Genomic DNA, 11,726 nt, shown 5'->3' on the forward strand with positions numbered 1-11,726 from the left:
CCGCCCGCCCTCCACCTAGAGACCAGCAGAAGCTTCTCAGGCAGAGCTGTTCGAGCAGCAGGCCTTTGTTAAGCCTCTACCTTGTATCCAAGGAACATGCCCGCCACACCTGGTCCCCTGGTTTCTAGACGCTCAGTGCCCCTCAGTTGGAAAGACTGGACCCACTTGGAGGGGATTTTGATAAAGTCGCTGGGAACAGATGGGCAGGAGCCTTGTGACCCCAGGCCACTCACTGAACACCTTTGGGCCTCAGTTGCTTCATCTGTGAAACAGAGCATATCAACCCTTGACGAGGTCACCTGTCAGTCAGCCAGGCCGCACGTGGCCGCACGTGGCCGAGGCAGAGCTGGGCCGCAGCTTCTAGCTCCCAAGGGCAGGACTCTTTTGAGCTCACCTGTGAGCTCTCAACTGCTCGGCAAAGCAAGTGCACCTGGATCGGTCCCCACCTCTCCCTCCTCTGTCCACCTGTGGGCTCGGGGCCTCGCAGGGGCCTTCGGAGGTCTCAGGAGTGAGGTCCCAGGGGCCCTCAGTTTTACTAGCCCCCTTTTACTTCTCTCTGACACCCCCCTGGGCTCAGGCCCTTCTGTGCCCCCTGGTGAGTCTGCCTGGGCCAGTACCCGCTGAAGGAAGATAACCACAGCTCACTGTGTCCTGTCCTCACAGGCCAGAGCGCAGAGCCCCTCCCTCCCTCCTTCTCCTCCTTCTGCGCCCCTTCTCCCAGTCCCCCACCCCTTTCTTCCTTCCAGTTCTCATCCTCCCTTCCTCCTCCCCAGGTCTGACCATCCTGCTCTGCACCCGCCCCCCAATTTGGCTGAAGGGGACAGCCCCTCTCTCCCGCCCCCTCCCCTGCTCCACTCTGATCAGCTCCACTTTCCTATGAAATTGAAAGCGGGGGAAAAAAAACCCCTCGTGCTCACAACACAACAAAAACAGGTTTAAACATTTTACAGGTTTCAACATTTTTCAGGCTGCCTTGTCACATCTTATCAGATCAGCCGGGAGCCGCAGGCCAGGCGCTCTGGGAGCCGCTTTGGAGAACAGAAGCTGTAACATTCCAGCCAGGCTCTGCCCCGCCCTCCGCTCCCCTCCCCGCCCTCCCTTCTTCTCCCCAAAGAAACATCCCACAGGGCTCCCCAGGATGGAGCGCAGGGAACTCCTCAGTCTTTGCCTTTGCCGACCCTTTAGCTTTGAGAGTCGGCCCACCCCTTCTCTTGGGGCCCCCCTCTGCTCTCAGGTGGCCTTAATTCACCTCTGAGAGCCCTGAGAGGTAACCTGGGAGTAAGGGGAGGAGGGGCAGAGCCACCCACAATATAGAAGCGGCCACTTGGCCAGTAGGGCCAGCGAGTTGTGTTGGAGATTTTAGGGAGGGAGAGAAAGAGGGGGCCCCCCACCCCCGCCATGGCCAGTCCTCAGGGGCTGCTGCCCATTTGGAGGGAATGGCTTTTTACTTCGGTTTCGTTTTTTTCAGGTGTGTGGGTTTTCCTCATCCTTGGCGCTGTGGGTCCCTGGCCTGTGATACCCACCTTTCCTTCGCAGTCACCCCAGCCTTCCTTTCCTGCTACACTCATGGTGGCCTTGGCCACACAGTGCAGGTGACAGGGAAGAGTGGCCTCAACCGCTGCTGGGTGGGGGAGGCTGGTCAGGCCGGGAGGACCACCCCTGTGCACAGGAGGGCACGGCTGGGGACCGAGGTCCAGGGTGCAGGGAGGAGGGTGAGGACAAGAGTGGAGGAGGGAAGGCGCCGAGGAAAGGAAGAGCGAGGTGACTCACTCTGCCCAAGTATGTTGGCCACACGCCTCGGTGGGACCTGGTGAGAATATCAGGAACCAGCAGCCAAACCCAGGCGCCTAATGCCAGTGTTGGCAGAGCCAGGCCGACCAACCTCCTCCTGCAGGGTGTCAGGGGAGCCCTCCCCACCTCTTGGCCTGAAGTTCTAGCCTGCAGGTGTGAGGTCCTGGCCCCCATCCGGTGCCCTCCCTCCCAGGGGTGCCCTGCATTCCTGGAGCCACCACTGGGGTCCCTCCCTTGGCACGTGGCAGCCAGCATTCCACTACCAGGCTCCGGGTTGTCTCACCCTTTCCCGTGTGCCCACTGCGGGAGATGAGGCCTCAAGTATCCTTCTATTAGCTCCAGGACAGAGGTTCCCAAATCTGAACTTCCCGCCTCTTTCTCTGGGCTCCAGCTCTGTACCTCCCGCACATGGTGCCTGGAGGGCTCACTGGTCCCACAAAATTCCTTCTCTTTGTTCCCAGACCTGTGTCACCTCTTACGTTCCCTTTCTTGGTCTCTTGGTTCCCTTTCTTGGTCTTTTGGTCTCGTGTGGCCAATAGCTGCCCATCCTTATTCACTGCCTCTCAGTGCCACTGCCCTAGGCCTATGGCCACAGACGCTGATGTCCCAGGTGGGTGGTGCTCAGCCCCAGCTGCCCACTGGGCTCACCCCAGACCAGTGGAACCTGTTGCCCGGGGGCTTGTGATGTCAGCCAGGCCTGAGACGCCTGAGCCTGAACTCACACTGGCCTCCCCACTGCTTTCCCAGCCGGTGGTCTCCAGTGCTCTCTGGCCTGGTGGTCATTTGGGTTTTGAGTGACAAGGGCCTCAGGACCTTCTGTCACTCATTCATGGCACCCACGGCACTCAGACCTAACAGGAGCTGCAAAAGGGCTTGCTGGTCTGGTATTGACAGCTGCGTCCTGATCTGGGTGCTCCATGGGTGCGGCTTAGTCCACCTCCATGTTCCCAGGCCTGGCCCAACTCAGTCATCGCTCAAATGTGTGTTGAGTGAATCGGCAGGGAATGAATCTGTTTCCCGGGAAAGATTTCAACCTGCTCTCCCAAGGGCAGGCGCTTCCGGTCACTCCGCAAGATTGTTGCCCTCGTGGGGCCCCAGGCTGCACGGCTGGGGCTGAATCAAGGCGGCAAGTCCAGCAGCAGGCCTGAGCCGCCCTGGGTTCAGACGTTCTCACAGTTGCTTTTCCATTGACTCCTGTCTGGACCCCGGGTCCCAGCTCAGCACGTGGGCCCCTTCCACCTCACCCTATTCTTCCCTTCTCGTCCCTTCTCATACATAAGCAAGGGTGCCCCTAGCCCGGCTGGAGACCCGTGAGAACCAGGAGGCCCATCCATGCCTGCTGAGTGAATGACCCAGTGGCTGATGGGAAAGGTCCATAGAGATCTGCTGCTCCTTTGATGAAAGGCCTCTCCTGGGGTGTCTAGACCTGCTCAGTGGACCATGGGACCACATGAGCTCCTTTGGGCTCAGAAGCAACTCCCTACCCGTGGCCTGCACTGAGCCGGGTGCAGGGTTGGGTTGGGAAGTCACAGAGCTGTGCTCGGCACCCATGGGAGGACCAGTGCTCCAGGAAGGACCAGTGGACAAGCCACGAAAGACAGTAGCCTGTGAGTCATGATCCCTCCTCAAGAGCAGGTCCCTCCTCGCTTGCTGCATCACAGGCACCCTGTGGAGACACCAGGGTGAGTGGCCGCAGGTCCTGACCTGTCAGGAGCAGTGATTGCCTCGATACTCTAGGTTTCCGCTCTTTGGAAGTTCCAGGATTTGGGTGCCCCAGGGCCCATCAGGCCCTTCCCCTGGCCTGCCCTACTGGGCACATGCCCCTGAACTAGTCAGGTTCCCTTTAACACCCATCAGCCCTGAGCGGCCTCTTTATCTAAATGGAAAGGCAGTAGCCTTAAGTCTAAGGCCAATGCGTGGCTCTTTACTTCCTGCACATTTTTCCAAGCCTTTCCTTCCCCTTTTGTAAATTTCTATCTTGCCTTTGGCCAATGTCGGACCGCTCTGAACCCAGGAATGGGAAGGACACCTGTCCAGTACTGCCCAGGAGCCAGCAGGTAGAGCACCAAACACTGGGCCATTTTAAGGTTTTCAGAAACATGATGGCCACTCTGGGGGAGAGAGACAAAAGACCACAAAGGAGGTGGTTTCCAACTCCTTCCCCAGTTCTCTCCCTTCCTCCTTCCCAGTCCCCATGGCAGTCATTTTAAGAGACACTAGTTCTTTGGGCTGGAATTTTAAGGTGCCCTGTCTGGGACCAGGTGAAGTTATGCCTCACCATAGGGAAAGGTGAGGGCAAGGGAACTATGACTCCATGAAAGACATGATCGGGGAGGCTTGACCATGGAGCTCACCCCGAGACTGGAGGGAGGAGTTCCGAAGCTGGTGGGAGGGTGGGGCGGGGGTGAGGATGACAGACCCTTTCTGGGCCTCAGTCTTCCCATCTAGAGAAGGAAGGAATTAGACCTGTGGTTCTCTCTGCAGAGGGGCCATGGTGAGGGCAAAGGTAAGGTTGAGGGATGGGGCTCTAGGCCTTTGTCCCCCCCCCCATTTAACTATATTTAAGTGTACAATTCAGTGGCATCAAGTACATTTGCAATGTTGTCCAGTCATCAACACTATTTCCAGAACTTTTCATCATACCAGACAGAGCTTTATACTCAATCAATAAATTTCCCGCCTCTTCCCCAGCCTCTGGTAACGTCTAGTCTATTTTCTGTCATTATCAATTTGCCCACTCCCGGTACCTCATATGAGTGGAATCATACATTTGTCCTTTGGTGACTGGCTTATTTCACGTAGCACCATGTTGTCGAGGTTTAACTATGTTGTAGCATGTATCAGAACTTCATTCCTTCTTATGGCTGACGAATATTCCACGGTATGGATACACTACATTTGTGTTTTATTCATCAGTTGATGGACTCTTGCATTGCTCCCACCTTTGGGCCACTGTGAGTGATGCGGCCGTGAACACTGGTGTACAGGTATCTGTTTGAATCCCTACTTGGAATTCTCTCGGGTCGATACCAAGGAGTAGAATTCCTCGGTCATGTCGTAATTCTGTGTTTAGCCTTTTGAAGAACAGGTTGCTCTTTTGGTCTGTTTTGCGAAGTAGCTGTGGGAGAGAAGGGGTGTGTGCATTTGGAATAAATGATTAACAATTAAGAAACATCCTAGATGATCCCTAAGGCCCACCCAATCTCTAAAATCCTACAATGTTGGGAGGGTCCGAAGTAAAAATAAAGACACATCTGGGTGCAGGGAGGCTACCTAATCGGTTGCAGGACTCCAACCTGAATGGTTCCTTGCAGGACAGCCCCGTGGGCACCCCCCTCCTTGCCTCCCAGGCACAGCCCCGGCCAGCCAGCAGCAGGCAGGTCCCTGCTGGGTGGATGACAGAATCAGGGCGTTAACACTGCCAGCGCCTCGGCACAGGACACACTGCAGGGGCACTTGGTGGAGTCTCTCCGTCCGTTCTGTGCACAAGTCAGTCCAGCACCTACGCTGGCCTGAATTCCTTGGTTAAAAGCCTTATCTCCGCTCTGTGCTCACCCTGCAGGCCCACCCTCAGCCTCTGGGGACGGGAGGTGTAGGGTCCAGGTGAGTAACCCGCGAGGAGTCTGATGAGTTGTGCACAGTATTTCATTACGTCCAGCCTGTGAGGAGAGGGGACTTTGTCTGAGAGGTGGGCATGGAGGCCTCCCAAGCAGCCTGGTGCTTGCTGGCACCTCCTGCCCACCCGCCGGGCCGCCTGTGTCTGTCCTTAGCCCGGCTACACGGTGGGTGGTGGGGGTGGAGGATGAGCTGTCTTTAGGGGAGGGTGGCAGCGCGCTTGGGCAGGGCAGGGCCAGGAGCTGGGTATAAATAGCCCCTGCCCAGCTGGGAAGGCCTGGCAGTGCCCTCTGCCCTCCCCCTCACCAGCTGCCAGCGCCAGGCGGGCCCCTAGCTCCCTTGGGAGCCTTGCCATTGTCTCAGGTCCTGACTGTAGGAACTTCCTCAGCGGAACCGAGGAGTCTTGTTCTGTGTGGAGGTGGAACCTCCGGATGCCTGGAGGCCTGGGGAGTGGGGGTGAGGCTGCAAGATGGGGGTGAGCAGACTGGCCCGGGGAAGGGCTTGCTCCTTCATCCCCCCTTCCCTTGAGAATCAGCATGTTCCTACCATGTGCCTGGCTATTTGGTAGACCAAATGTGCTCACGTCTGTGTGTGTGTGCACGTGCGTGTGCATGTGTGTGTGTGCGTGCATGTGTGCGTGTGCGTGTGTTATGGAGATGTTGAGGGAGAATGGAAACACAGCCTCCAGTCTCAAGAAACTTACACTAGCGCAGCCAGAGGGAATGGGAAACAAATCAGCACCCTGAGACAAGAAGGTTGGGAAAAGGTAGAGGCAAAATCCAGAGGAGAGGCTACTTTTGTGTGGAGCCCACGAAAGTCTTTGGAATGGAGGGACCCCAGACTGGGAGGCTGAAGGATGGGTAAGATGCTTGCCGGGCACGGGCCGTGGGCAGGCGCTCCAGGGGGAGGGCTCAGGGTGTGCGAAGGCAGGTGGGCATGGAACAGCCGGGCTGCCAGCCACTCACAACGGCCGGGACAAATTGAATCAAAGCCAGTCACACTCACTTTGGTGCAAAGAATTGAGGAGAGCGAGGCTCCCTCTCTGTGTGACCTCCCCGACGCGATCGTGCCCTTCAGTAACGGGGACAAGGAGCTGTGAGTTCAATTAGCCCGAGTCTGTGGTGGTGGAATCGCAGACAGGAGTCCCGTGTGGACAGCTGGCTGAGTCAGGGGTGGCAGGGCACGTCTGGGAGAGGGCAGCCATCCTGCGGAAATCAATCCCACGGCCACAGCCTCGTTAGCCCAGCACCAGCCCGTGGAGCTAACCCGCGCCCCAGAGGCCCTGGCTAATTACTGGCAGGATGTCCAGATCGGAGCTGACACCTTGAATGGAGCTTAGTGGGAACATCGTTATGCCCTCCCTTGCCCTCTGGGTCACCTTTACCGGGCAGCCAGATCGCATGCCTGCTTAGCCACCCCAGTGAGAACTGAACTGCCGGGCAAGGGGCCAGCTTTGCGCTGTTCCAAGCATCCTTCCAAGAGATGGATGGGAAGGGGCCCTGGCCATGCAATGTGTTCTCTGAAGTCAGGGGTGGGAGGAATGAAGTCCATGACCGGCCAGGGACAGACCAAGTGCTGGGGACAGCCCCCGAACACATGGTGACCACAACGAACACTGCGCTCTCTACGTGCCCAGGGTTTCATACGGCCGATGCGTCCCACTGTGTTTACTTTACAAATGAAGGCACGGAGGCACCGAGAGTTCAAGTAAATCGCTAGAGATCACCAGCCAGGAAATGGCAGAGCTGGATTCGAACCAAGGCAGCCTGGCTCCCAGCGACACAATCGGTTGGATCGGGGCAGCACGAAGGAGACGGGGTTTGGGGGGGCGAGGGAAATGAACTCATCGTCTCTGAGTCTGGGCGTTATTCTCAGAGGACATTGCACTGGGAGTCAGACAAACCCAGGGTCTGAATTCTGGCAACTTCCTTCTGTAAGTCACCCGACTTCTCTGAGCCTCAGTTTCCTCATCTGTAAAATGGGACGACAGCACCACCTCATAGAACTATTGTGAGGATTAAGCGAGAGAAGTGCCTGGCATGTAAGTGCTCAATAGGTGATTGCCATTATTATCGCTAGTGTTGAATATGAAAATCCACATGGGCTGTAGGAAGGACTCAGCCAGCAAGGGCTTGGTGACTCCTTGGGGAGTGAAAGGGACCATGGCATCTCCGAGCGATGCCAGTTCCAGTGCCCAGTGCTGGGGTTCTGCTGGCCTGGGCAGGCTGCCTAGGACCCTGTGGGAGTGAAACCAGGAAGCAGGGAGCCCCTTGGAAGGTTGGGGTGAGGACCAGCCTCACCAACTGGAAATGAAGCGCCAGCAGGGACTTCCCCACCCCTCAGCCCCACTTCTGTGCAGTGGTAGCCAGCTAACCAGGCTCCATACATCTGGGTATATGGCCTGGGGCAAGTCACTTCTCTCTGGGGTCTCTGCTTTCTCATCTGTACAATGGGCTTCACCCTCTCCTCGGGCTTCTCTCGTAGGTTCTGGTTCTGATCCAGGCTCAGCCTCCCACTTGGTTTGAGGGTACCCAGGCCTGCAGAGGTGCCGACAGGTGCAAGGCAAAGGCTGGGAGAAGGAGGAGGAAGAAAAGTAATGGGGGGAGGAGGAGGAAGGATCCCTGAGTGCCCCTCGGGCCCCGCTTTCATCTCTCTGGGTAAAGGCAGGCTGGAGCCTTGGGAACCCGGCGTGGCTGGTGAGCAGACCAATAAATGGGGAGTGACGCTGGGCAACTCTCCTGGTGCCAGAGGTGATGTCGGACAGGCCGGCCCAGGTTAGAGTGTGCAGAGGGGATGGGAGGCCAGACTCATGGGGAGCGTGGGCACTGCAGGGCCAGTCCACACCTCCAGGGACAGGCAGGGACCGAGGCACCTGTGGGGGGAGACCGGGGAGTACTCTGGCCAAAGAGGAGGGACATCGAGGCTGGGAATTGGGTGCCAGGTCTCCCTGTGCTGCTCTGAGATAGAGACTGGCCAGGCCACGGGGAGGGGCGGGCAAATCACCGCCATACCCATGACCAAACAGCTGTGGCCATGGGTGGCAGCGCCCTCTATCCTGCCTCAGCCTCCCTCTCCAGCTGTCCCCAGGTAGGGCTTTGGGTCCTAAGGGGGAGGGGGAAAGGCCTGGGCTTCTTCCCAGGGGGTCTTGCTCCGGAGCCTCCCTCAGGATGTCGCTCTGCTGAGCCACCTGCGCCGAACCCTGGCTCAGTTATCCTCCCCAGTGATTGCAGGGCTGCTGGGCCAGGGCTGGACGCGCTGGTTAAATGCACACGGAGAGGCAGCCTGAGCTGGGGGGGAGGCTCGACTCTCACACTCTGCAGATGGGCAGCTGACTTAGCTCCCTGGCCTCCGGTTTCCTCATCTATGAAACAGGACGATGACAACGTGAGGATTACATAATGGGAACAGTCAGAACCGGCCCAGCACATAATAAGCAGCAGGGATTCGTTCGCCGCTGTTAGCACACTAACCTGCTTATAACTATAAACAAGGCAGGGCAGGAGAGGACAACCTACAGGGCCTTGTCCGGTGCTGTGGGCATGTGCCCATCAGAGGCCTCTGGGCTGACCCGCTCCATTCCACCCAGGCGTGGATGGGCTCAGTGTTGAGGCCCAGGGTGCATTGGGGCAGGCCCGCAGCCACCCCACCCCTGGGGACCGAGGCAGGCATTGCCCAGAAGGAAGGGTGGCACAACTGGATTGTCCCATGGGCACTGGAGTCGGAAGGCATGGGGTCCAGTGAGCAACTCCTTAGCAGTTCTGTGGCCTGGGCTCGGTTCTCCACCTGCAAGGCTGAGCCATCTGACACGGGGCTGCTATGACCGCCCCTCCTCTGTCACAGGGTGATTATCAGGGTTCAGTCAGGCAGAGCCAAGGAAAAGACTCGGCCCAGTGCCCTGCACAGAGGAGTTTAGGAATAGCCATTCTCTGTGGTCAGTCTGCCCTGTTGGCCACCCTCCCTTCTCTTTAAAAGAGCTTGATGTTCAAGATCTAGAAATGTCTCATAAATGTTACCATCCAAACTCCAGACCTGGTTCCCCAGTCCCGCTCCCAGAATTAATTAAAAAACAGTGAAGTGGGGGCCGCCTCTTCCCTCTGAAAACAGCCCAGAGCCAGCCTGAGGAGGATGGGCACCACGCCCCTCCATGGTGCCCATCACGAGCCCATGGTAAGAGCTCTTAAATGGCCGGCGCTTGGTTCATTTTTTGTGGTATTTCCTGATCAGCCCGGGGTCTTCTGCACCCTCTTCCCAAGGCATCCACTATCCCTTTGTGTGTCAACTCCCTGTGGGGACGGAGGCTCCCCTGCTTTTTCTGAGCTGGGGCTGGGGGTCCTCCTTCTATTAGGTTTGGTTCCTTCCCATGGGTCATCGACAGTCTCATGTGGCCCCCAAAACCTAGACTCCCTGGGAGGTGGCCCCGACCAATCCTTTCAATGCCCCTCAGGGAAACTAGTCCCGAGCCTGGGAGGGACTTGACCTGGGGCCCCAATACCATCCTCCCAGTCCCTGGCTCATTCATGGAATCGCAGTGTCCCCAAGGGTGCCCACTGGAGGTTTCTGCTGGCCCCCATGGCCCCTGCACGTTGGAGATGTCCACGCCAGAGGGCTGACCTGGCCTGGATCAGAGCCCTGCCCACCGAGGGCAGCATTCGGGTGCCGGGTTTCCCGGGGCCTGGGCTCAGGCTCACGGGCCCTGTGCTGCTCTACCTACCCTGGAGGGCTACTGAGGAAGAAACGATGCCCGTGATGGGCTCTGTGCTTTGTGCCTGCAGTGCCACTGTCCTCCGTGTGCCCACAGGTCCCTGGCCCTGGGCCAGCAGTACACGTCCCTGGGCTCCCAGCCTCTGCTCTGCGGCTCCATCCCAGGCCTGGTCCCCAAGCAACTGCGCTTCTGTCGCAATTACATCGAGATCATGCCCAGCGTGGCGGAGGGCGTGAAGCTGGGCATCCAGGAGTGCCAGCACCAGTTCCGGGGCCGCCGCTGGAACTGCACCACCATAGACGACAGCCTGGCCATCTTTGGGCCCGTCCTTGACAAAGGTATTGTCTCTGGGCCCATTAGGCGGTGGGTGGGGGGTGGGGTGGGGGACACCATTAGGATGAAGTGCCTCTTCCATCTCAGGGTGACTTAGCCCTGAGCCCAGGGTCCCCAGGGGAGAGTGATAAAGCTGGTCACGACCTGGGGCCTCCACAGAAAATGCGTCAGGACCTTCTCTGAACCGACCCAAGCTGTCACCATGGCGGCCACACCTTCCCAGGTGCTGCTGGGGGCTGGGCAGCCTTGAGATGCTCTAGGGTCCCGCCTTCCTTCCCCTCGGCCTCCACTGCGGGCTTAGCTTTGATGTGGACATTTGTGACATTTTCCCAAGGCTGTGTTAAGTGCTATGCAAATGTAGCTTTGGGGTGGGGTAGGGCCGGGGCATTGTCACCCTATACCCCTCCCATTGAGAAAATTCCAGAGCTGAGAAAGCTGCCTGGTACCGGTGGCACTGCACAGCTCCCGCGTGCTTCCGTGAGAACCTTCTGCTGGACCCGCCCCTGCAAGCGGGACATGCCTTTGGACTGTGGAGGGGCCCGAGCCGGTGCTGGCCTCTGGGGGACTGCCCAGCCCCCTTGCAACCTGGGAGTCTAACTGGCTGCACTTCAACTGGCCTTAGAACAGGAGGGCACTGATGGGAGGGATCAGGGACAGCTGCCCCCTAGAAGAAGGGGAGGGACTTCGGGCGGGTGAGTTCTGGCCTGAAGGTGGGCGGCTCTCCGAGAAACTGCAGATCTGGGGATTTAATGCTCCCGGCTGGCCTTGGGGGCCATCACCCCTTTCACAGCAACCTGAATCCTCCCGCCACCAACAAGCCTTTGCCACCCTAACGTGAGCCCGGCCCTCCCTCCTTTTAGGGGAGCTGAATTTACAGCCAGAAAGAAAAGGAATTTAAAAAGAAAGAAAGAAAAGAGAAAAGGAATCTGGAAGCCTGGAGGGTCTTGGGGGGGGGGCGGTGTTGGCAGGGAATTGGGGGAGGGGGCGCTGACCACCCCACCCCATTTCAGAGTGCGGTCCCCCTTAACCTGTGCCTCGGGTTCGCAGAGTCAGTCCGATCCACAGGCTATTGTCGTGGGACCGCAGGGCAATTAGCGAATCAATGGAGGATGATGCTGTTTACGCTTCTGTTACCAAAGCTCATTATTGCTTGTTTACACACAAGGTTTGGCCTCTAATTGGGCCCAGTGGCGGCGGTTTTCATTTCAAACCTGATCGCGCTGGCGTGTCAGTCTGTCCCCCTCCCGGTGCCCCACCTCGGGCCAGGCAGCGCCGGATCACCCGG

General features: G+C 58.2%; 1 protein-coding gene across 1 annotated transcript in view; it reads left to right on the forward strand.

Annotated features, from left to right (window-relative positions):
* Positions 1 to 11,726, forward strand: part of WNT3 (wingless-type MMTV integration site family member 3) — a 38,732-nt gene that overhangs the window by 21,530 nt on the left and 5,476 nt on the right. The window contains exon 2 of the mRNA XM_015568123.1: positions 10,205 to 10,471. Coding sequence (XP_015423609.1) covers positions 10,205 to 10,471 — 267 coding nt within the window. The remainder of the gene's footprint in view (positions 1 to 10,204; positions 10,472 to 11,726) is intronic.

This window comes from Myotis davidii, unplaced genomic scaffold (assembly GCF_000327345.1).
Source record: "Myotis davidii unplaced genomic scaffold, ASM32734v1 scaffold684, whole genome shotgun sequence".
NCBI classification, from domain to species: Eukaryota; Metazoa; Chordata; class Mammalia; order Chiroptera; family Vespertilionidae; genus Myotis; species Myotis davidii.